The sequence below is a fragment of the Bicyclus anynana genome, chromosome 17 (genome assembly GCF_947172395.1).
Source record: "Bicyclus anynana chromosome 17, ilBicAnyn1.1, whole genome shotgun sequence".
Classification (NCBI taxonomy): domain Eukaryota; kingdom Metazoa; phylum Arthropoda; class Insecta; order Lepidoptera; family Nymphalidae; genus Bicyclus; species Bicyclus anynana.
In genome coordinates, this window is record NC_069099.1 from 2,178,709 (window position 1) to 2,204,152 (window position 25,444).

The 25,444-nt window shown below is 37.0% G+C and overlaps 1 protein-coding gene across 4 annotated transcripts in view; it reads right to left on the bottom strand.

The window, feature by feature from the left end:
• LOC112051277 (fibrillin-2-like) overlaps window positions 1–24,887 on the bottom strand; it is a 61,966-nt gene extending 37,079 nt beyond the window's left edge. For 2 of the 4 annotated variants that reach the window (XM_052886465.1, XM_052886462.1), the window contains exons 1-2: window positions 24,773–24,887; window positions 65–204 (exon numbers count right to left, since the gene is read on the bottom strand). In XM_052886465.1, coding sequence (XP_052742425.1) covers window positions 65–204; window positions 24,773–24,775 — 143 coding nt within the window. In that variant the 5' untranslated portion in view covers window positions 24,776–24,887. Of the gene's footprint in view, window positions 1–64; window positions 205–24,676 lie in introns of all 4 variants that reach the window. The other 2 variants (XM_052886463.1, XM_052886464.1) reach the window with 2 other exon arrangements.
• Between the last annotated feature and the right edge of the window lie 557 nt (window positions 24,888–25,444).

Below are 25,444 nucleotides of genomic sequence, written 5' to 3' on the forward strand. Positions count from 1 at the left end.
GAGGCGTGGTGTTTGGCAAGAGGCCGATGTCCAGCAGTCATCCATCAGAGTCCACTCAACTCACCCCACAAACTGCGTGTTGGCGCGGTCGGACAGCGTGCGGGCCCAGTGGCGCGGGCGCGGGCTGCTGGGCGCGCGCGGGTCGGCCGCCGCGCCGCCCAGCAGGGCGAGCAGCAACAGCAGCCTCATCGCGCCACCATCACTCTGCAAAGACATAGCACCAGGTCTTCTCTAAATAGTTACATACGCAAGGCTGCAATATTGTTGGTCGGTACCTACACATATAAGATTAAACCATCTATCAAAACGAGGAATTCTAAAGTACAATAAATTTGCGCTACAAGGAGTTCCGTGGCACGAGAAGCAAATATTTGCAGCCGTGCAAAATAATCTCACTACAACGAAAAACCGCTCTAAACAAGAGGGCCGAGACCATATTGTGAAAGCATTTATTTATGTTTCCTATTTCCAATCGTTATCCACAAATTTAAAGTCGCTCAGCGAGCTATGAAGAGGGCTATGTTAGAAGTCTCTCTGAACGACAAAATCCGGAACGAGGATGGAATTAATAGACAGATTACCAAAGGATTAGCAAACTGAAGTGGCAGACCATATTTGTCACAGAACAGACGGTCCCTGTTCCTCTGTAGCAGTTATTTGTCGCAGAAAAGACGTGTTCTGAAGGGGAGACCGCGTACCAGGAAGCGCAGTGTGGGACGCCCTCCAGCTAGATGGTCCAACGACATCAAGAAGATAGTGGGAAGTGGCTGGATGAGGAAGGCGGAGGATCGTGTGTGTGGCGCGCTCGGAAAGGCCAGGCTCTATGTCCAGCAGTGGACGGTAGGCTGGTGGTGATATTAATTATGAATTGATCACACAACAGCTACAAGTTAGTGTACACAGTGCAAGCAGCGTGCGGCGGTCGTCGCTCCGCGTTATCATTTGGGCGATGCCTTGACCCCGCGCCCCGCCCCCGCCCCCGCCCGCCGTATCACATCCCCGCATTGTTGTGATGAGATGTCTAATTATACACCAAACACCAGTCACCACGATCGTTGACGATTGTCCGAATTCTGTATCGGGGTTACGGTTATTTTTATTTCCTCATGACGTCACTCTGGCACAGTTTAATTCACAAAACATAAAGCACTTAAGCTACACTTAAGCGGTTACACGTCTTATTTCGTTAAATAAGGTACTACGAGTACTCACTAGCCTTTTGAATTTCGCGTCACCTAATTAATAGTAGATTGTAAAGTAAGTTACGAAGTAATGTATACTAGAGGTTAAATTACATAGTACTTATTGTAATGGAAAATAAGTGTAATCGTGGGGTAAAGACCCCCTAAATCTTGTCAATAAGACTTAGGCCATGAATACGGATATCAAATGGTGTTTTAATCAAGTTTTCAAAGCTCCAACAGCTCCATGTATCTCGGTGCACGATTCAAATAATGAGTCAGTACAACGTTTTTCATCATATTTTCGTATAGTAGCTAATATCGTATTTTCAACGAAATTACATAAGAATCTTCATTTTACGTAAAATGGCACTAATATAGGAGTGGTAGTAGCAAGTAGTAAGATTATTCGAAATAAAAACGACTATTTACGTAATTTCGTTGAAATTATCACCTTAGATGAGCATAAAACAAAAAAATCACAGCCATTTCATATAAAATAACGTAGTCAAGATCATTTCGTTGAAATAACTAAGTTAGATGATCACTACAATTACGAAAAACGATGTAATGACTTATTATTTGAATCGGCTTAGTATTAAACGTATTTTTTTCTATATTTATTATCTTAGGGGATAATGAGAACATCTATCACAAGTTCTTACACCACAAGCGGTCAGTCAGTCAGTAAGGAAGCGAACCGATCAAGTGAGTCAGTCAGAGAGCCGGGGTCCGCCCACGACGCTACTACCGGCGTGAGTGTAATAGCAGCTGAATTGGGCACATGTGTTACACTGACTGACCTTGGCCCTCTGTTCAATCAACATATATGTCAAAAACTTTACGAATTTTACAGAAGTACACTTTAAATCTCAATAGCTCCGAGGTTCTCGCGCCACACTCGATAAGTATCTGGTTCAATTTCTGCCTGTTATTGTATTCATTTACACGAGCCTTTCTTTAACAGGGGTTGAGGTTTAATTAAAAGATTACATTAAAAGGCCAATATTACATTAAAAAACTTAAACATAGAACACTGAAAAGTACAATACTAGAAGTAAAGAGTGCTTCGATAAACAGATATAGGTACCTATAGCACAGTTATCCTATAAGGATTACGTTTTTTTTTATGTTAAGTTACGGAACCTTAAACTAACAGATAGTAATAAGTGAGTAGGTATACAGGATGTCCCGTAATTAATGGATAAAACTTAAAGGGTAGATACACCACCTAATTTTCTAAAACTAATTTAATTAGTTTTTTAAAAATCTAGGGTGACCAAGTATAGATTTTTCTAATTTTTCTATCCTAAATCAGTTTTTTCAATGTTGTAGCTACTGTAGTTAATGTTGTTAATTAATGTTGTTGATTTTAAACATTTCATTTTTATTTACCTAATGTACTCTAATACCATTTTTATAAATAATGTTTTATTTATTTTGTAGAAGAAGCTTTGAGTGCAATAATTATTTTTCTTTCAATGCCCTAGGTATTTTTCCAAAACTATTCAAATTAGTTTTAGATAACCAGGTGTTGTATATACCATTTGCGTTTTATCCATTGATTACGGGACACCCTGTATAAGAGTCTCTCAACGACGTATTAAGTACAAGTATATAAATATAAAAGAGCGATATTATGAGCGATGTTCAAAAGGAATCCATAAATACTTGATCCTTTATCACGATCCTTCAACGATGGGAGATGGTTCTTTAAAAAGTAAACATTTTTGAAACGAATCTCGCTCAACGAACTTTCGATAAACACTTCAAAATCAAATTGTGACACTGTATAAACATACTTACAGGAATTATAATGTTGCGTAGCTTTAGAAACTTTAAATCAATAGTCAGAAAGATGATTTTAGATAATCATGGGTCTTTGTACCATCCCGAATGATGTGTGAGTAAATGCAGTGTTGTAGGCGGTGCCCTAAATCGGTCCAAGGCATTTAAATTCTATGTAACGTCTTTATATTTGGGATCGGTACATCTAGTTACTATCATTGTTATATTTTATGTTACGGTGGCTTGCGCTAATAGGTCTAAGATGGGACGCGCTAGCCTATAAAATAGCTAACCACTTTTGCCTTGTAAATGCCGTATCCATCGTGTGGTTAGAGAATAACTCCAAGTAGAGCCCGACTCTTGTGTCCCGGTCGCAGGGTTAAAAGCTCTTTTGTATTATATATAAGATATTAACTTAAAAATGTACAGTCGGTACGTATATAAACAACAAATTTAAAATGAATCTAATATCTTCTCGACTCCACTGCACCGAGACATAATGCCGAAGATACTAGCAACATTTCAGCAGCACTACATTAACAAATTGTAGCGCCATTGTACGTAGTAAGTAGACTTGCCAGGTCGCCGAAATTAACCGGACAGTCCAGTCAGTATGACCTGACATTTGGGTTAAAAGGCCGGACAGCCTACATCAATCACTCAGACTAATCACACATCAATCAAGCATTCATGATTATTACCGTAAATTTTCGTTCGCTCATTTGCTAAATGCAAAACTTAACAAAAGCCGGACAAGCCGAACACCGATTTCGGCCGGACACGGAATACAAAAGCGTAACTATGTCCGGCTTTATCCAGAGATCTGGCAACACTAGTAAGTAAAGCCTCAATCTCGACGCCGATTGGTCACGGGTTCTAACTCAGCCCCGCGTAGGTATAGTAGGTAGGTATTAAAAAAAGGTTTAATTATTTTGATATTGCTTTTTGAAATTTTTTTTACAGCTTTAAAGCACTAATCAATCACAGCAGTAAGCTGAAGTGAAGCACATAATCAGTGTCCCACATTCCGCGGGTCAAGAAAAACGAGCGCCTGATAAGTGATAAGTGAATTATGCGCGCGCTATCTGAGGTCACTGTTACAAGTCGCCTCACTGCGCCACCTCCCGCTACACACGTCCTGTACACTTTTATTTCTTACAGGGAAAAAACGATATTTTTTTAAGAATATTCTACGAACCAAGCCGGATTAACTGAAGGTAAATGGAAAAAAGGTTTGTTTGTTATGAACAGGCTCAGAAACTACGGGACTGGACTTTAAAAAATATCCACCAACGGGAAGCTACATTATCAGCGAGTAACATAGGCTACAATTTATCCGCATATTCAATTGGAAATGGAAACCACGCGTGTGTTGCAAGACATGTAAAGAGCACGTCTTAAAAGTGCCACCCTGTGCTACCCGAGGCGTATTAAGCCTCATGTGCTGCTGACACCTTCAGACCAAAATACAACAATGCTGCTTAACGGTGGTGGTGATGATGCCTCCTCGGGCGGGCTCTGTCACAAAAAGTTCTAATATTGTTAAACTGACTCTATTTTCTGACTACTAGACTTTTTGCTTTCTGATTACTTCAAAATTATCAATCTTTTCTGAGCTAGTGAGATATAAAAAAACTGAAAAGCTCTTTGGTACGGTGGTTTTGGATCACGAGGTCCTTGATTTGATTCCTGGGTCATTCTATGAAATACTGAGCTATACTTTCTTCATGAAATTTTCAATTCTTAATCTGGAGATGGGAAGTTGATGGTGACACTTCGGAGACCGGTCAATATCATTAACATTTGCTGATAATGATAAGACTCAGATTAATTACATAAGAATCTGCCTCTTTAAACGTTACTTTTCTGGCAAACTATATGATCAACGATCTAATACAATTATAAAAACTGTCTATAGAATCGATGTTTCATAGTTGTAAACGTGTTCGTCGGTTAAAGAGTTCCGTAAAAATATATTTTTGTGTAGTTAAATGGTGAAAAAACGATCAACAATTTCTAGTTTAGTACTTATATCCTAATATATACCTGATCTGAGCTTTTTTATTATATTAGTCGATACTCGTCCCTATGCAATTAGTCTGAGTGATAAGATGAAGAAATTAAATTCCCAAGTAAAAAAAAAATCAACACCCGTTCCATTTTCAAAGCTAAAGTGCATCTGGCATGTAGATCGTCAACAGTAATGCGTGCTTGTAAATCATAGTGCGTCACATCGTAGTGTGTAGAGTGAGCTCATACGTTCGGCAGTGCGCAGTGGCAGTGCGTGCCGGCAGTGACAATGCGCGCGCAGGATGCGGCGGCGCGACAGATCACTGGACGCGCGGCACATAGCAATAGCGCACGGAGATCTACGATATTATACTTGTCTACGACTTGGATATTATTAAGCTTATGTCGAATGCACTTGGACTGTAAGTGCATATGAAATCTTAATTATTTCGTAAATAGAGAATCACATCTAAAAACAAATCCTACTATATAATATTACAAACGCGAAAGAAGTATGGATGTTTGTTACTCTTTAACGCCGCTACTTCTGAAGCGATTTGGCTGAAATTTGGAATGGAAATAGGTTTTACTCTGGATTGACCATAGGCTGTATATACTTTTTATCCCGGAAAATCCATGGTTCCAACGGGATTTGTGAAAAATTGAATTTCAAGCGAATGAGTCGTGAATGATGTCGCGGGCGTCCGCTAGAATATAATAAAATATATAATAATTATTATCTATACTTACTTACTAATATATATCAAAAAGAAAATATTTGATTATTTGTTTGTTTGTTTGCATCGAATAATATTTGGCTCTGGAACTATTGAACCGATTTGAAAAAATATTTCAGTGTTTGAAATCTACAACCCGAGTGCTACAGGCTATATTTTATGACCGTATTAGGGAACCACGCGAGTGAAACCGCGCAGCATATGCTAGTAGAATGATGAAGTCATTAGCGTTAGAGAGAGACTCATACTATATCGATGGTTTTAAAGACCTTTCGATCCGATTTACCTAAAATTTGGAAGAGATATAGATATCATATGAGTACTTCCGATACAATCCCGTTGGATTTTTGAAAAACTTATTTCAATTCAAGAGAAATTACAAAAAATACAGAACAACAAAATCCTCGCATTCTACTACGAGTACTAGGTACTTACGATATACGAGTACGAGTATATCTTGTCTTCTAACTGAGATTAATGTAATAAATCATCAATTAAATCCGTCAAACGATGAAGACTCTAAGAATAAAACACAATTATATACCTACATGCGACCCAAAAACATAACCCCTCATCGTGTATCGGGTAAGAAACCCGCTTCCGCGCATGCATGTGCACTTCCAAGCAACGTTTAATGCGTACGGCTCATTTCTCCTCGCTTCCTAATTAACCCGGTCTTAATGCCGATCGCCCCCAATTGGCCCGCCATCAACGCGTATACAAACAAACATCACTACGGTACCTATCGCTGCTATTATCCTAGCATGAGCAACCACACGGTACAGTTATTATGGATCTCTTATGAACAAATTAACGACATAATATATTTGTACCTGCAGACCAAAAACTCTATGATCAATTATTAATCGCTCACGACACGAAAGGTTATGTGAAAATTTGTCAAATAGTTGCTCCCCGCTTTGCATTGAGAATAATAAATGTGGGTCGTTTTTATGAAATGTAACTGCAGCAGCTATACAAGGTATCTCGATACACCACTAGTACAAAATTCAATAGTTTTGAAAAATCCCTAGGTTGACCAAGTTATATTTTTTTTTCGGATATTTCAAACTATTCAAAACTTCTAGATAATAAAGTGGTGTATCTACTACTTGCATTTTATCTATTAATTACGGAACACCGTGTGATCTGTATAGATCGTATTGTGTTAAAGTGATAAGTTCAATAACATAAAAAATATACATACAGCGGAACGCTGAAACTGCTCCACGGTTACAAAATATAGGAGACATTCGCGACCTCCCAAAATTGGCGAGATCCATACTAATATTACAGAGGTAAAGTTTGTGTGGTTGTAGGAGGTGATCTCCGGATCTTCTGAACAGATTTTGAAAATTCTTGTACCAAGAGAATTAAAGCTACGTTATTTGAGAGTGTCATCCTGCAAATGTTATAATCGCGAAAGTTTGCATGGATGTTTGGATGTTTGTTACTCTTTAACGCCGCTGCTACTGAAGCATTTTGGCTGAAATTTGGAATGAAAATAGATTTTACTCCGGATTAACACATAAGTTACTTTTAATCCCGAAAAAATCCATGGTTACCGAGGGATTTGTGAAAAACTAAACTCCACGCGAACGAAGTCGCGGGCGTCCGCTATTTTTTTTATATCATTTTATTTATTTATTCGTAATTTACACAAATAAGTCCAGTAACAGATCCATCCATCCATCCATCGACCTTTGTCATACATTTCAGAATTAAGTAGGACCAAAATGACGTCATAACTTTAAAATCCAATGCTTGGACAAGTGTTTCATTGTTCAATTCAGTGTCTGATGTAGGTCGATAGTAGATATGTTTTAAATATATTTATTTTGTAGTAAATTAACTATACGTTCTGCGTCATCACCATTATTGGTCTATTTTGAGGCCTATACAGGGCCAGACCTCCCTCCTTATTATAGGAATGGGGATATAGTGACCCATCACGTTACCCTAATGATCATTATCAGATGTTAATGATAATGACAGACTGACTGTAATACGTGCTCTCTGAGGCACGGGAATGTTACACTTAACCAACTTCCCTAACCAGTTCTAAGATTTTTTACTGAAAATTTCTTGGAAGAATGAAATACTCAGTAAATACACAAGTCGATCCGAGACACGAATCCATATACCTAACTAAAAAACTCCGCGCGGTTTTGCCCACGTGGTTTCCGTTTCCCGTAGAAATACGGGGATAATGGGCTATCTAACACTGAAAGAATTTTTCAAATCGGACCAGTAGTTCCTGAGATTAGCACCTTCAAGCAAACCAACAAAGAAACTCTTCAGCTTTATAATATTAGTATAGAAAAGTGAGAAAAAAAAGTACTACCACAGATAATTGAACCTGAAACTTTGTAATCGTTGCCACGTTTGAGTGTTCCTCAACTAATAATAATGGTATTTTCAAAGGATATTCCACGGACTATTTAAGTTAATATAAACCTACGTATAGCCATGCCTCATCTGTGTCCTAAACGTTACTTTAATTAACGTACTCCAGCATGAAACAAAGATATATAAACGAAACCATTCTATACGAAAGATAGGACAAAGCTACAGCGATCAAAATAAGGTTAAGTTGCTACTTGTGTTCATGTAATTGTAAACGAACCATCTCATTAGTGTTGCAATTGTATAAGAATGTATTAAAAAAATCGAATTGGTATGTGTTAGTTTGGCTAATGAAAGTAAAAACTGACAAACTTAGAACAAAATGGAGGACCAAACAAAAGTGCAAAAATATTTAAATAACTCAAGTTTGATAATTGCAATTAATTTTTTTTCAAAATGTAGTAATGTTTCATACTTGAACTTTTTTAATATAGAAAATATTTTTGAATTTGCCCGTTTTAAACCGATTTCAAAAAAAGAAGGATCAATTCGTCGAAATCTTTTTTGATTAATAAAGTTTAGTAGATATTTTTTTGTATTTGGCGGGCGATTCTACTTTCATTAGCCAAACTCTAATTCATTGAATTAAATTGCAAAAGGAATATAAAAATTTAAACTAAGTTTAAGTTTAGTCTGAGTATAAACTTCATTGAAATCTCGGTAAGAAAGTTTTTTTTGAAACATAAAACGAATTCCACGTGGTTGAAATCAATCTTCAGCTTCAAAATAATTCTATGTGCATCGTGCATCATAAATTTCAACTATGTAACATCTACATATTCATATATACTCATATTCATTAAACTGTTTTTGTTGACTAGTCATCGAATGCCGCTCTAAAGTCGCAGTAAATCTCAGTCACACAGCAATTAATAATATTCTTTCACCCGCGCCGGCCGCTATATCATTTATGTTAATTTTTAGATTAATTGTAGCGCACGATTTATTGGGTACCAGCTCACAGGAATTCGGTTTATGGAAGGGGCACTACGCTTTGACACTTATTCTGTAATTCTTACATCTTGTGGTACGAGTGTCTACTAGCACATTCCTATTACACTAGTAAACGCCCACGGTTTAACGTGCTTAGTTCCCGTTCCCGTAACAATCCAGGGACAAAATATAGCCTATATTGAGATTGTGAGACGGTGAGATTGTAGTTTTCTAGTGGTAAGAGAATTTTTAGAATAATTTGGCGGTTTTTGAGTTAATTCGGAACAAACAATCAAATCTTTATAAAATTAATTTACCAATTACCACGCTATTTCAATATTCAATATGGGTGTAACCACCAACTTCACAACTTCGGCCTGAGAGTTAAATTAAAATTTCTGAAAAAAAAGAAAAGCTCAATATCTCAGAGCCCCACCCAGGATTCGAACCCAGGAACTCGTAATTCAAAGCCACGTAAGCTAACCATTGAAACAACGAGGTAGTCTTATTACTTACCAACCAAAACGGATCAAAATCTACGTTAATATTATAAAGAAATAAAGTTTACAGTGTCTCTCCGGAGTCAGAGGCAATGGATCATAATCATATCCACTAGGCTATCACGGTTCGGCACGGTATTGAGTATGCATTGGTTTAAAAACGCAGAGGTAATGAATTCAATTTCTAATCACCATCATCATTCATTATAATCTGCCTATTTTAATATCCTACTACAAAGCTAAATATCTCCCTAAAAGTACTTAAACCCACCACACTGCTCTATTGCGAGTTGATGGTTCTAATGTTCGACAATGTAACAATTGATATAGAAATGGCAGTGACTGGCGGCTTAACGTTCTCTCCGTACGAAAATATAACACAGCCAAGTTCCCGACTGAAAGAAAAGCTTAATATTTTAGCCCGAACCAAGTTTTGTACCAAGCACGTTATTAACCAAAGCCGTATAGACTAACCACTCGACCAAGTGTCTCTACACTAGAGCAAAAGTTGGCAAACATGATTGTATCAACCACAGGCTAAAGAATAATCGGCAGATAGAGCGCACGGAACACGATGGTGTCGTAGCCGCTTCACATACAAAATTCAAAACGAATACATTCGCGAGTCAGTACGACACGGAGCGTCGCATCAGTAATTTTCAATATTAGGTATACAACAAAAATGTCGTCTTGATTTAAAATATTTTAAAAATTATTCACAAAATCTAAAAAAATAAGATGGAGTATTTTTTATTGGTACCTAATTATTGATTATTATATTAATTTACGTAATTATTGTTAGTGTTAAATTTTGAATTACAAATTATGAAAAAAGTTTGTCTAAGCGGATGTCAAGAAGAAACGTGACGATTGTATTTTAAGGATTTCATCGGCTTCACCACGCTGCTTGTAAAGACTCATTCTGGATCATCCTTATTATGTGGTATCAACGATAAAAAATCAAAACATTGTGAAGTCGTTGAACTCCGTCTGTCAGCCGCAGACAGTGAGGCGCCTAGCACCTGACATTTGACACTGACAGCTGGTGATTGATCGACCGCCCGATCATTATCGACTCATCGATGTTACCGCCTTGCCTTACTACAACCGACACGGGCCAATAAAAAAGTATAAACGTGTTTCTATTTTAAAGGGTTCTGTAGTATATTTATTATTCATCTGTATTTTTATAGCAAAAGGAACTAGGAAGATACTTTGGAACAAGAAATGTTATAAAAGCGTTTCCTTAGATTTGGGTGATATTAGCAGATAATTATTTAAAACAAAGAACTATTTTTGTTGTTCTATAGCCTCTTTTCAGTAGAATCTGCCATCCAAATTCCGAACTGGTAGTAGAGTCATAACAAAAAGGCAAACTTGGAGTTTTAAAATGCTTGTTTAAGTACATACTAATAGGCAGTAGCGAAGACTGAAATTTTCTCGTAGGTAACCCGGTTATGTGTTTTTATAGTCTGAATGAGATTTTGACTGAGTACGTTAAAGTACGTGGAATAAAAGGTAACCCGATAGGAATGGAGTTGTTAGGAACCATCGCACCTGCTACTAAGCCTACTTAAACAGTTCATTATGACGAATGAGTCCGGCATTCTCTGTTAAAAATCACCGAGTGTTAGCAGCAACACCTCTATTACACCTGGTAGACACCTGACAAAAAGCTCACAAGGCTTTACAATATATACATACGCAGCCTTTGGACTAAGTATAATAAAAACATACCTACTATAAATCAACAAATAATTTCAAGCGTTCTCATTGAAAAAAATTAAGAACGTTCAAAATTAAAATCCTCAACATATAGTATGAGACGTAATCAAAACTATATATCTTCTACATAACAATATGTATATCTACATAAAAAATGGATCTTCGATAGGTATATATATATGTATTTCGATACATTGTTAGCCCATAACTTTCGGATGACTGCACCAATTTGGACGATAGGGTAGGGATAGGGTAGGTGTAGAGGGTGGGAGTAGGGTACCAAGGGGTAGGGAAGAAGGGCACATAAGTCGAAGCTTGATCGGGTCCACTAGTAAATAATAACCAGATTCTATTTAATTTGTTGTAAGTGCCTTATTTTTAGGTAATTGGTTAAAGGATTTTCCATTCGTTCGTTTTCACGGAACCACTATAACAGCACTCTACAGCAACAAGCTGGATAAGCTTGTGTTGTATTTATTTGTACCTTCCGACTGTTACACAATGTTTGCCCAATTAAGATGTTTGCTTTTATTTGGACGTCGACTTTTTTCTCTTTAAAGCAAAGTGAATAGTCGTGAGTTTCGTAACTCTGCAGAAGCTCTTTCCTTAAAAGCTACTTTTTGGATTGAGCGTTATTCCAATAGGTGGGAGCTTTCCAGTTTCAACTAGCCTAACCCAGTTGGGCCAATCTCTGGCATCTAATTTTTCTAGGTCTTTGGTCAGCAAAGTTGCTAATCGACTAAGTAGCCAGGGCGCTTTCCTTAGAGGGAATTCTGTAAAGTTTACACGACAGTAAAGGCAAAACATTGTATCTACGATAGAAATGTTATTTTTTACACGGGTTTAATGCGAATAAATAATTTTTATTTGAAGATCTATAGATCCGATAGACGCAGCTCCTACCTTTCCTGTAGACATTGTGATATTGTGACTTTGTCTTCAAAGACTGTGATGTTGAAGTTAATCAACTTCATCCTCATAATTTAGGATGAAATAATAGGTCGCGGTCGCATAATATAAAATTATGCTTGGCTATTAAAAATTACACTGAGGTCTGAGACATTCATCGGGTTGATATCTCAGCTATGCTGCAATTAGACAGAACACAGGCGATACTCTTCTGGCGAAACTTCAAAGCTTTGATCGTAGCCGGAAGTGTGGCAGATTGTCGGTGTGTCGCAGGATATAGCGCGCATAGTGTTCAGGAACTGATCGCCACGCTTGTCACCAGTTCATCATCATACAATAATATAGGACGGGTTTTAATTTTTTATTATCTCAGTCGCAGAAAGTAGTCGTTTTGAATCTTATTTTCTCATACACACATTCCTATCTGGAACTATCCTATCCTGCTATCCTGAGCTATCGGTTTCATTGTTTCTAACAAACGAGGCAAAAAAAGAGGCGAATCAGAAGTGAGACGACTCCGTCAGAATCAAATTTCCTTCGTATTTTATAATAGGTATCCTCAAACGCCAATTGTTTTCATCTTCCTAGAAGAAATGACCAGGTACACGAACTCTATTGAGTATTAACCATGTACAGCCAATAACTTCATATTGAAAATAATCCAACATAATCCCTTTAAACAACCGGCGTTTCATATTGACATCCAAAACACTCACCAGAACCGAATGTTCTGTAACGTTTCTCGTTACTTTACAATTTCTTTTTTAGGCTGCTGGTCAACGTACTGGTACACTAATCCCATGGAAGTGTGAAAACACCAAAGCCTAGGGATGTTCCTCTGGTTCTATGATTGGGCCGCGGACCAACCCTTATAATCCATTGGTCAGCATTTTTAACTACCGCAATCCGAATTAACCAACTTCGTTCAAACAAATCTGTTAATAGACGGTTTAACTAAACGTTAATTAATATTTTAAAACTGAATATCGGAACTTACGCAAGTTACCTGGCGGCCCAGTTCTGCCGGCCATGTTTGTTTCAGCCAATATCACGAGAAACGGGGTCATCGCACGTACATTGTTTACTTTTTGTTGCTCCCCGATGATCTATCATCGTGATTGATTATTTTTTGAGTTTGCTCACCTACTTAATGAGGCCGAAGTCAATGTTACATTCCGATGCTAGCATAAACTCTTTATTATCCTAACTCATAGTTATAAAGACACAAAAAAAGTATTGCTGCCATGACAATTTCCACCAAATATCATATTTTTACTTAAAGGAAGGAGATTTGGTGTTAAGTGATTAACAAGTAATAAGAGCGGAGTATCAATGTTTATTTAAAAGTTCTATTGAGTACTTAGTTCTCATTCTGATCTGAGTTTTAAGGTAACCTGTTGGGTTTTTTGACAACTTTTGCTTACATCATCACTGATTAATAAAAGGCAAAAGCTAATCAATATCGTTGGAATATTCAATTATTTAACTATCAGGTTATCGCTGTAACCCTTAACTATTTATGGGCGATTTAATTTGGTCTAGATGCATTATCTACAAAACTAGGCGACACACAAATTAATTGTGTCAAGGTCAGACAACGTCGTCTTACATCCAATATACGTAATGTTCTACCAGCAGCCTATAGACTTATTTTTCTATCAAAGGTTCTACGATACAATACAAATATTATCCAATAATATTCAATATTACATTAAACGTAGTATATCTAAGTGAGAAAGTGCAATCTTTGATTTAAAATAGACTCGCACACCTAATAAGCGGCTCTACCGATTTTAAAGTTTTTTTATTTGATAGATAAGAGACTAATAAGGTTCTCCTAATGACGATTTTAGTATTTTTGTACAAGTATGGAACTTCATATGTTGAACAATAGATCGGGTCTGCTAGTAGGTACTAGTATACGAAACTTATTAGCGGGATGTCGGTTAAAAGTTTAATCATGTAATAAATAATGGCGTGATAATCTGACAAGCAGTTTATCAAGCCCATATAACCCATACCTTGAAAAAAATTAAATTGGCCCAACCTTTCCTGAGTCAATTAAAAATTACGAACCCCTGCTGGGATTAAAACCGAGACTTCCCATTTATAACGCCCTAGCGCATACTTAGCACTACCTCATCTATACTAATATTATAAAGCTGAAAGTTTGTTTCTTTGAACGAATTGAATTGAAAAAAAAAATTGAACGATCTAATCTCAGGAATTACTGGTCCGATTTGTAAAAATCTTTCAGTGTTAGCCCATTTATCGAAGGTTATATATTATAACGCTAAGCCTAATAGGAGCAGAGCACCAATGAAAAATTTTTCAAAATCGGGGGATTTTTTCTTATTGAGAGCTTACGCTGCGTGCGCTGCGGAAACGGTTAAAGTTTTGCAAAAATCATGTATGACCGAATTGTTCCCTTAAAGAGTCCGCGACAGTTCCATGCGGACGAAGTCGCGGGCGTTCGCTAGTAATTAGTATAATCCAAGAATGACATAAATTATTAGACAATGGCGTGCACAAGGTGCTATTAACTAGGGAAGGCACTGCACGATCAAATTTTACAAAATGGAAAATTTCTTCTCCAATACGTTAATAAGTTTGTCCTAAGAGTAGGTAGGGTATTTTGCTTGTATGGAGTGCACTAGACTTATATGTAATTCAAAAGTAATATTTGTTTATTGGTAATATCAAAAGCACTTTTACAGCCAGTTTCTTCATGTAAAGCTTAAGTAACAGTAAAATTAGTAAGTAGTAAAGAAGACTTTATTTTTCCGTTATTAAGACCGTCACTTTTGCTTTATGACGTTACTTTACTTACGATGAAGAAACTGGCCGTTAGTAACTCGAACTAAGATAATAGTAATTATAATTTCAATAATTGAAAAGAAAATCTACCTAACCTATTTTTTCGTTAATATGGAAAATATTGTCTAGTGTTTTAAATTACATAATTAATTAATTTTCATGATGCTAAGCTGTGCGTTTGACTTATTAGGCAATGATGAGTTTGTATGTATATTGTATACTTAGATGATAGTTTTATATATAGTACTTACTTGTAGGTACTAGCAGCTCCGACGAGCGTTGATTCAAATATTATGTAGTTAGTTTATGAGAAGAATTTCACTATTTTTTACGAAAAATTACGTTTCGTATTCGTACGTTATTGGTGGTTTTTTTTAAATATATTACTTTGTTACAATAATGAACAAAAACTTTTTGTTACCTACCAAAAAGTTGGCCAAGAGAAATGAAAATTCTACATAAAAGACTGAGTTATGTAGAACGTATTAGAGACAATAAAATAACTCACAATTATTTCACAATATCTCAAAAGCAGCTGTGAAACTCCAAAAATTCCGCGACCTCGCTCACTCGAACACTGCACACAATTGAAACAACAACCTACTCACTCGGTACATCGACGTACTTCAGAACGTTTCAGAACATCTGCTCACAACGTGGAACCTCAACGAATTAGTGGCCCCAGTGGTAGAATCTGCCACAGACTAAACGAAGATATAGACTACAACCTGGACAACATAATACTACGGGTAACCGTAAGCCAATTAAATTAAATGCGCGCGAGGCTTAATACTTATAACACTTATGCCTCTAGTTGACAGGCGCAGGACAGTTTTTGTAGGACGTATTTGTTGTATATATTGCAAGATGTTCATTTATTCTTTGAGATGGTTTTCAACTTACCAGTGAAGTTTTTATACCGTCGTGTGGGACATTTCCTTGTTCATTAACTATTACTATAGAAAGAAAACATTAAAAAATTACCTTGTTAAATAAAAATACAATATTTAGTGCATCTCGCTAAAAACTCACATTAAAGTTGAAATATATAAAAAATAATTTTGAATACAAATTGTCTAATACGTTTTTGGTGGAAATAATGTCTTGTTAGGGCTTTTAATTTTCAGTGGGATTGTCCAACGTGTAAGCTAAAGGTCTACTTTATGACAAACAAGTCACTATTCATTTTATACTTTCGATCTCCAGTCGTCAACAAGCTAATGACGCTTCGTTTAGGGCAAAAAGTAAGCCTTACATGTTCCATCTATCTTTCTGTATACTCTATGAAAAGTAAAACAAGAGACACGCAGGACTGTGCTCTGATTTCCTTGTAAGGTTTCGGGGCAAGCCACCAAATATTAATAGTTGAGGTAATTCCGTTAACAGCGATACGCAATCCGATATGTATCGTCCAAACGTACACGAATATACGTGTATCGTGTTCAAAACTAAGCACCTTCACGGGTGGGCGGAAACGTCCACATATATTAAGGGCTTGCTGACCTCTGGCGGATTTCTAGCTTTTTTCAATGCGCTTGGGAAACCTCGTCCGGAAAATTTTATATTTTTTTTGTTTTCTGGCATAGTTCGGATTACTTTGCTCTCTAAAACCGAAGTAATATTATGAGTATGTTATCGGCTAACCTGATCTTCCATAAAAAAAATTTGCATGTTGATAGTTGATGCTGCTGTATGCCTTAAGGAAAAGTAGAGTCAAAAATATAAGACTAATCATGGAATCAGATTGAAAACTTGAAAACTACTAGACAGATTTTAAGGATTTCAACAATAGATAGAGAGATTCACGAAGAAGTTTTAAGCATGTAATTTGTCAAGGTTTTATGTAAATTAATTGAAATATGACGAGCATCGGAAAAAGTCAAGCCGCCAAGCTTTTCATCGAGAACTGCCTATAGGAACCCTTTGAGATAATATATAACAAAACAATGCATGGTAAGAAATTTAAAAGCCTCTTGCTTTGTATAAAGGATGCACGCGGGCGAACTAAGTCTAACTAAATTCATGATTGTCAGGGATTTTTCATTTTATAATAAACAATATTGTAAGCTCTAGAAAAATAATGTGTAGGTATACCTACACTATGCCTTCTAACATGCCTTGTTAATTGTGATTTCAGTGTAGACAAATTGTAGTGGTGTTATGAAAGGATCCAATTGGAGTGTAAAATCAAATTAAACGTGGTCATATCGCGTATCATAGCGAGGTTTGTTGAGCATAAGGCGGCGTTATACTGCGTGGGATATAGGATACGCACGCGGAAGCGCTCGGGTTACACCTCAAAGCTGGCTGCATGTGCCTCATTACGCGAGTGATGTACCGTGACAGCTTGTTGCAACTGTGAGTGCTTTCACGAGCTGATCCATCTATAAGCACTATTATAGTAAAGAGAAGCTCAGTAGGTAGAGCTTCTCTTTCCCTTAAGATATTTTCAGTAAAAATTCTCAGCCTAGACTAGAAGTTGGTGCTTCAAAGAGCTCGTTAATACGTTCGCTGCGGCACTGATTTTTCCCTTCTGTCGTGCGGAACGAGGTTTATCGACCTCTTAACTCTTGAAGACGCTAAAATCCTTTGTTGCTTGTACGAGGTCAATTGACCTCATGCCGCAGCAACGTGTTAAGCCGTCTGTCTCGAATACTATCATTACAATATTATTACAATACAATTATTTATGACTGCTCATACTTTGTGTATGCGATGACAATTTGGACACAAATTATGAACCATGTCCACCTAGTAGAGGGTCGACCAACACTGTGCTTTTCAGTGCGGGGTCGACATTCCAGCACCTTGGGACCCCAATGTCCATCGGCTCTTTGAACTATATGCTCTGCCTATTGCCACTTCAGCTAAGCGACTCGCTGAGCTATGTCAGTGACTTTAGTTCTTCTACGGGACTCTTCATTTCTGATTCGATTTCGCAGAGAAACTCTAATCATAGCTCGCTCCATCGCCCGCCGAGTGACTCTGAGCCTTCTTATGAGGCCTATAGTTAACGACAAGTCACTGGTAAAACGCATTGTTCGAAAACATTAGTCTTCAGGCACTAAGGAATTTCAATTTTTTAGAATAAAGAAAAGGGCAGTATTTTATTTACCCAGGAGCCCTATTCTGGTCAAACGTGGCAGTATCGCCGATAGTAACGAATTAAAGTTTTATTTATGCATTTTCAAAATTGTAATTGAGCTATCTTGATGAGCAATTAGCGGGCCACATCCTCGCGAACGAGGTCATGGTTAGTGCTGGTTATCAGCGACATGCGGGAGTAGGTGCCGAGCTTCGGTAGCTGGACTTGCGCAATCGGTGTATCGCGTCCGCCGTACTACTCTACTGGTTACATCAATTATGTGACAAATGAGAATCTATGTATTAACGATACCAAATAACAGTAAGTTGTTCAGTAGAAGAGAGCTTGTCAGCTTAGACACAATAAAATCCTTTAAAACTAATATAATAAATAATAGTGACTAATTGGTTTATTTTGCTAATCTAAGCGAAAGATCATCGAATGTCAATGACAAGTCACCCAGGGAGGTAATGGCGTAACTTAATCGCATTCGATTGACAGCAAATTAATTCCATTATTGTCGTCAAACTGACAGTGGATTTGTCTTATATTTCATTAAATAGAACTGTCAAATTGATCCGTTAAGCAATTAACCACCAGAACGGCAGAATATCTTATCCTGCTACGAACCTAAGTGACTCGTGACTAGGGACTCATTTCTCATATTTTCAATTGCAATAAAAAAATACGCTTCATAATTTAAATTTCACTGTCTATGGTCTGGAACCTACAAGCCAGCTACCTTCCAAAGTTATCACAATTCACACTTGATAATTGGATGCCGTATTTACCTATGGATATGATAATAGAAAACTAACTACAATGCTTTAATGCCTAAATATGCTTTGCAAATGCAAATGCAAAACTACAATGATAATTATACTCCTGTAGTCTTTATGTATTATTTGATACTCCTTCAAGTAAATTCAAAAAGCATCATCATATCAGCCAATGGATACACGGCAGGTCCACATAGGCCTTTTGTAGGGGACTTTCAAAAATCACGATTCTACGCCGCCTGCATCCAGCGAATCCTGACTGACGACACCAAGCAAGTCGCAGCTTGCTTCATGACGTCAGACCCCGACGGCCTGATGATGTAAAAGTAGCTTAGGTAAATTTTCAATATTTCACTGTTATCTTGTTTGTAATTAATCTGTGGTTAACGGTTACCCAAATAATTAAAAAAAAATACAGCATTCATAAAATGAGATCTGACTATCGCAGGCCCTTGGTCCAATACTATATCCATTGTTGAAAATATCCATTAATAAAATAATATATTTTCTATTATAAAGTACTCGTATATCTGCTTCCTGCATTAGTAGCGAGCACATTATCGCCGTGATTCACCGCGTAGAGTGCCAAAGCTCACAAAGCTCGGCTAATTACTTTTATTGCCCATTACAACTGTTACTATGACTGCCTCGTTGGCGCCGTGGTTAGCTTATGTGATCACAAGGTCCTGGGTTCAAGTCTCTAAGAAATTTTCGGTAATAATTCTCAGCTGAGCCGTCGTTCTCGGTCATAATCATTAATATCTGAAAGTGGTTGTAAAATAATTTTACATTATTAACCAAGCCCATCTACTCGCATTGGAACAGAGTGGTGAATCTAAGCTCGATATATATCCCCTTCTATATGGAATAAAGAAAGCTCAGTTGATACTTCATAACCCGACCCCGGACCGAAAAATCTTATACAAAGAATTAATACCACAATAGTCACAGTAAAATCCTAGATATTTCGAATTGGAGCCAACTGGAACGATACTGTTCGGGACTGATGCTGTAGTAAGTAATGACCCTGCACCATGTTGCAATAGGCAACTGTACCACCCTCACATTACGAAAGATATAGGTATCAAATAGTTCAAATGCTTTCATATAACAATGGAACCAAATGACAATGTTAATGGTAGGTTATAATTTATATTGGACCCTCCCTACACCTCGAGCTAAAGAGGCCTAACTTCTGAAACAGAAAAGGGCAAACTGCACTTTAAATTTAATGCAATAGATGCCAAATTTGAGGTAAAGTAAGTTAGATGACTTGTGATTCTTTTACAGGAACGGGGCAGTAAAATCTTACATACAATGGACATATTAACAGTTTGAAGGCGAACAGGCCATTGAAAACGACCCTATTAATCTTAGATTTAGGTTTACAGTTTTGCCTTTTGATGATGGAGACTTGCTTAAAGAGCTTAGTAAATATTTATGTGTTATCTATCTTGTTAGCCCTAAGATTAGTGTAGATTTACTTGTAATAGAGCTGGTATAGAGCTGGTAATTGATTCGCTTTTCTGTTCCCATAACCTTCTTTGACAATTTCATAAGATACATGATAGCATAAATAATTCTAATGCGTAACTATTTCAAACAATTATTACATTACTTATTTTTATATACAATACTGTAATACAACACAAATAACCTATTTTGCTTTATTCTTTCTATTTATTATAAAAGTCAATTTTCCTCAATTTTAAGGAAAATTCGTTGTTATTGTTACCACCTTAAACAGAGCGATTAGCAAACTGCAAACTGCAAAAATTAGTAAACTGCGTCATATTGTGCCTTAGCGGCTTTTGATTCCATTCACAAACATAAACTACGTTCATTCATCATCATCATTATTAACCCATATTCGGCTCACTACTGAGCTCGAGTCTCCTCTCAGAATAAGAGGTGTTAGGCTAATAGTCCACCAGCTTCACACACGCAGTTTTAGCTAGAACAATGACTTTCATGTCAGTAATGTTTTCTATCGTAAAAGAAAACTGCCAATTGGCTTATCGAATTTTCATCGAATAAATCGTCGTAGCTAAGAACCGTCTCGACACATCTCGATAATCCATCTAACCTAACTACTTGTGAATTTTTAGTACAAAAATCTTAGAATAAAGAAAGCTCAGTTGGTACTTCATAACCCGACCCTGGACCCGAACGTAGGACCTCGTGATCGAAGCCACGCAGGCTAACAACTGAATTAATAAAAGAAATATAATGGAGAAAATTCAGTGACTCAGCGGACGACAGAGCGAGTTATGTTCGAAGTATCTTTGCGTGATCAATTAAGAAATGAGGAGCTCCGCAGAAGAAACAAACCGGCATCTTCGTAGCTTTACGAGTTGCAAAGCTGAAGTGGCAATTACGATTACAATGCACAGTTCGAAAAGCTGATTAGTCTATCAGCTTTTCGGAGTCTCAAAGTTCAAGGTGGACGACATCATACATCAAGCGGATTGCAGGATACCGCTGGATGCAGCTTAAGACTGTATTGTTTGGAAATTCTTATCTTACTGATACATGTGTATCAGTGGACGTCCATCGGCTAATGAAGAATTCACGGGGAAATATAGATATCACTACATAGAGAATTGCTGGCAGAGTAAACAAAAACGGTCGCGTGCCGATCGTGTCGGCAGCGTGTGTGACAACTTAAACCCCCCGCACTGAAATGTGTGTCACATCACTTCGCTATCTGTTTGTTCCACGTTATTTGACATCTGTTCTTATTGTACAACTTGTGGAATTTCGTATTGCGAAGAAATACAATTGTGGCACGTATACCTACTGTGTACATAAGGTATGTATCAGGCTCTTTTTGATGAAGCTTGTCTGTTCCCAAAATTTTGCCAAATCACATTGATTATGCGAATTAATAATAACGATAAGATATCAAAGATTCTCCGAGGCACCAGGGCACGGGGGTCCTCCATAATTAGGTATGTTATTTTTATAATTCTGAGATACTGTCGCTAATTTTGACATTTGCGACATGCAATAGAGTTAGATATGATCAGAGTATCTCTGAGTGATTGATTCAGAATCCGGAAAATGAAGAATCTAGACTAGGTAGATACCTTTCGTAAGTTACTTATTTAAAAACGATTTATTTAAGAGACACGGGAATTTTAACGCGAATATTACGCAAAATTCTTACAAAAAAAAAAAAAATTCTTAAAACTAGAACCAGAAGAATCCAAAGCTCCATATTCATAGCTAGTTGTAAAAACAAATTAAAACAATTTCATTACTTTCAATATGAATAATCTATATCACTATGGTATACATACTGGTTTTTCTTTTAATTTATTGAGGTGTTTTATTACATGAGAGTAAATAAATATATATATTTTTAGTATATGTATACCACGATGTAATAACTGCATCTGTCGGGGCTACGGCGATATTTTATGAGACATAGTTTACGACACGGCGCAGACGTCGGACATACGAGTAACAACAACATCCGTACAGTGACTGAGCTTTCGAGCTTTTACATTTACACTGTCTTACGTACTAACTGGTCCTAGGTTCGATACCCACCTCGACTCCATTTAGGATTGTATATTCCCTAAAATAGCTCAGGTGTGTGCTGGTGGTACATGGATAGTTGCCATTCTATCAGCAATGATGCGATTTAGTTTTCCGGTATGATGCCGCGTAGAAACCGTCATTGTTGATAATATACCTAGCTTTGTATGAGGAACAAGAGCCCCACGGTAAGAGCGGTTGGATCACCCCTTATCACCGAGGGGTGGTGGTTCGATCCCCGCCCGTTGGTGTATTGTCGTATCCATTCCTAATACAATCTTTCCCGACTAGTTGGAGGGGAATGGGAATATTCTTTTTAATAAAAAATATATATACTTAGTAAGACCACCATGTCAGACTGCAGCGTCAGTTACAATGGTGAGGTGAGGCTTCTTGTCATAGATTAAAGACGAAAAAAAGGGGTACGTATTTGTTATAGGAACGAGTAGATGATGGTAAGTGGAAAAACATAGCCTACAACACAGCAACATTTAGCATAATTATTACCTACTTATGGGCTACGTCCGTAGCAAATCTCAATCTGCGACCTCGTATAGTTTTAATCATACTATTTCCACTAAACTACTCGTCGTCATCAACCCATATTCGGCTCACTGCTGAGCTCGAGTCTCCTCTCAGAATGAGAGGGGTTAGGCCAATAGTCCACCACGCTGGCCCAATGCGAATTGGCAGACTTCACACACACAGAGAATTAAGATAATTCTCTGGTATGCAGGTTTCCTCACGATGTTTTCCTTCACCGATTGAGACACGTGATATTTAATTTCTTAAAATGCACACAACTGAAAAGTTGGAGGTGCATGCCCCGGACCAGATTCGAACCCACACCCTCCGGAATCTGAGGCAGAGGTCATATCCACTGGACTACTGGCTAAACTACTGGAGCTTCAATAAACTAAGGAATGTATCGTTATTAATTACTATTCATTTACTATATGCTTCAATGCAAGATCTTTTGAAAGATAAGTAGTGACTCTACCACCGGTTCAGAAAGCAGAATACAAACAGTTGCTCTTTTCATTAAGTTTTGAAGAAGTAGAACTTTTTGGTTGCTTGGTTTTTTCTTCGGCCAAGCAGCATTGCTGTGTTCCGGTGTGAAGCAGATGCTTGGCGGTTTAATTACATACACACTACACCGTCCTCAGTTGAGGGGCACAGGTTCAGATTTTTATTAAATAGTTATTTAAGCCGATGCTCCGCGGTTCTACCCGTGTAGTTCCCGTCCCCGTGAGAATACAGGTATGAAATATAGCCATTGACAGTCACAAATAACGTGGCTTTCTAGTGGTAAAAGAATTTTCAAAATCAGTTAAGTAGATCTAGAATTTACCCCATAGAACATTGCTCTGTTTATAGGCTATGGATTTTCACTTATCATCAGGTGAATATGCAATACAATTTTAACATTATAAAACAAGTTTTAATTATTGTTACTTATACATACATTACTTAGTACACACGTGTAAGATACGTGTAGTGATATTTTATTTAAATACGAGTAGAGATTCGCTCAAACTTGGCACCATTAGCCAAGCAGAAGTATTTTTTTTCTATTTAAATGATATCCTGAATTGTAGAGACATAATAATCGATGGTCAAATTTAATTAAAGCTTCTTGAAAAGCTTTCAATTCGCATTATAAAGGACAGTTACAACAATCATTATTAGTCAATTTATAGAACATTTTAATGAATTTATCACATGAACCATACTCCTTCGACTAATGAAAGTAACTTCACTCCGCAGCGTTACGACAATATAAAGATAAAGGAAATAAGTATAGTGGTGTGATTGGGATATGATGATAGATTCTTACAATAATCCAATAGGATTTAATATTTTAAAAATGTTTTTTTACATTATCAGCTTAAATTAAAGATTTAAAAAGACTCTCTTTTTCAACGAGAGCTCTCTACTTATGGAGCTTAAACTCACAATGCAGCTCCAATGCGGTTTAGCGGGCTTAAGATGATAATGTTAAACTCCTTATCAGATGTTAATGAAGATTATAGGAACCGACGGCTTAACGTGCTCTCCGAGACACGGAGATGTAACACCACCAACTTCCCAACTACGAGCTGATATTTTTTACTGAAATATTCTTAGAAGAAAAAGGGCTCAATATTTCAAAGCTCGGGCGACTCGAACCCAGCACTTAACGATCCGAAGCCGCATATGCTAACCATTGGACCAACGAGACGGTTAAAAAAATCTTATGGTATAAAATAATTATAAACATTACGTAATACGATACCGAATTCCTAGCAAGGCAATGGGCGTCGACCGGGGTCCGTCGCTAATATTTATTATCCTTTACGTAGTATTTTATCACAATTACCATGCCACTGTAGTGTTGGTACGCGGGTGTGGGAGACACGTGCGTCCCCGACGGCGGCACGAGCTCGACTGGCTAAAATCGCGAGCTTTATCAATGGACAAATATTACAATATTACATACATGTAGTTTATTACATAGCGCGCGCGCAAGTATGCTCCGCCACTTAGATCTGTATATTAGGGCCAAGACACACGTCACTTGATGGATCGACTTTTCATGTTCAAAGTTCAAAGACTTCAAAAAAGAAGCTTGCGATTTTGTAAAAACAAGGTAGGTAAGTACTCCATTTTGATGGATTGGTTTATTTACATTCATTTATAATTTCAATTTTAATTACATTCACATTTTTCATGAATGATTTTTGATATTCAATTTAAATGTGTTTGTTTTTCGATAACGATATTATGTTGTTTGTAATCTAAAATACAACCAGTTTCTCTATGCTTTGCATCTGAATATCTTGATTGTTTTTTGTAAACTTTATTGAAGCGATGGTAAAATATAGATTATAACAGATATAGTAATTAAGACCACAATTAAACTCTTTTACTTAAATGAAAAAGTTTCATTATACCTTTAATTTTATTCAAAAAATTTTAGAAGTAGTAGGATACTTATAACATTTTTTGTAACTTACTTAGGTACTTTATTAAAAATTTAACATTTTCGATA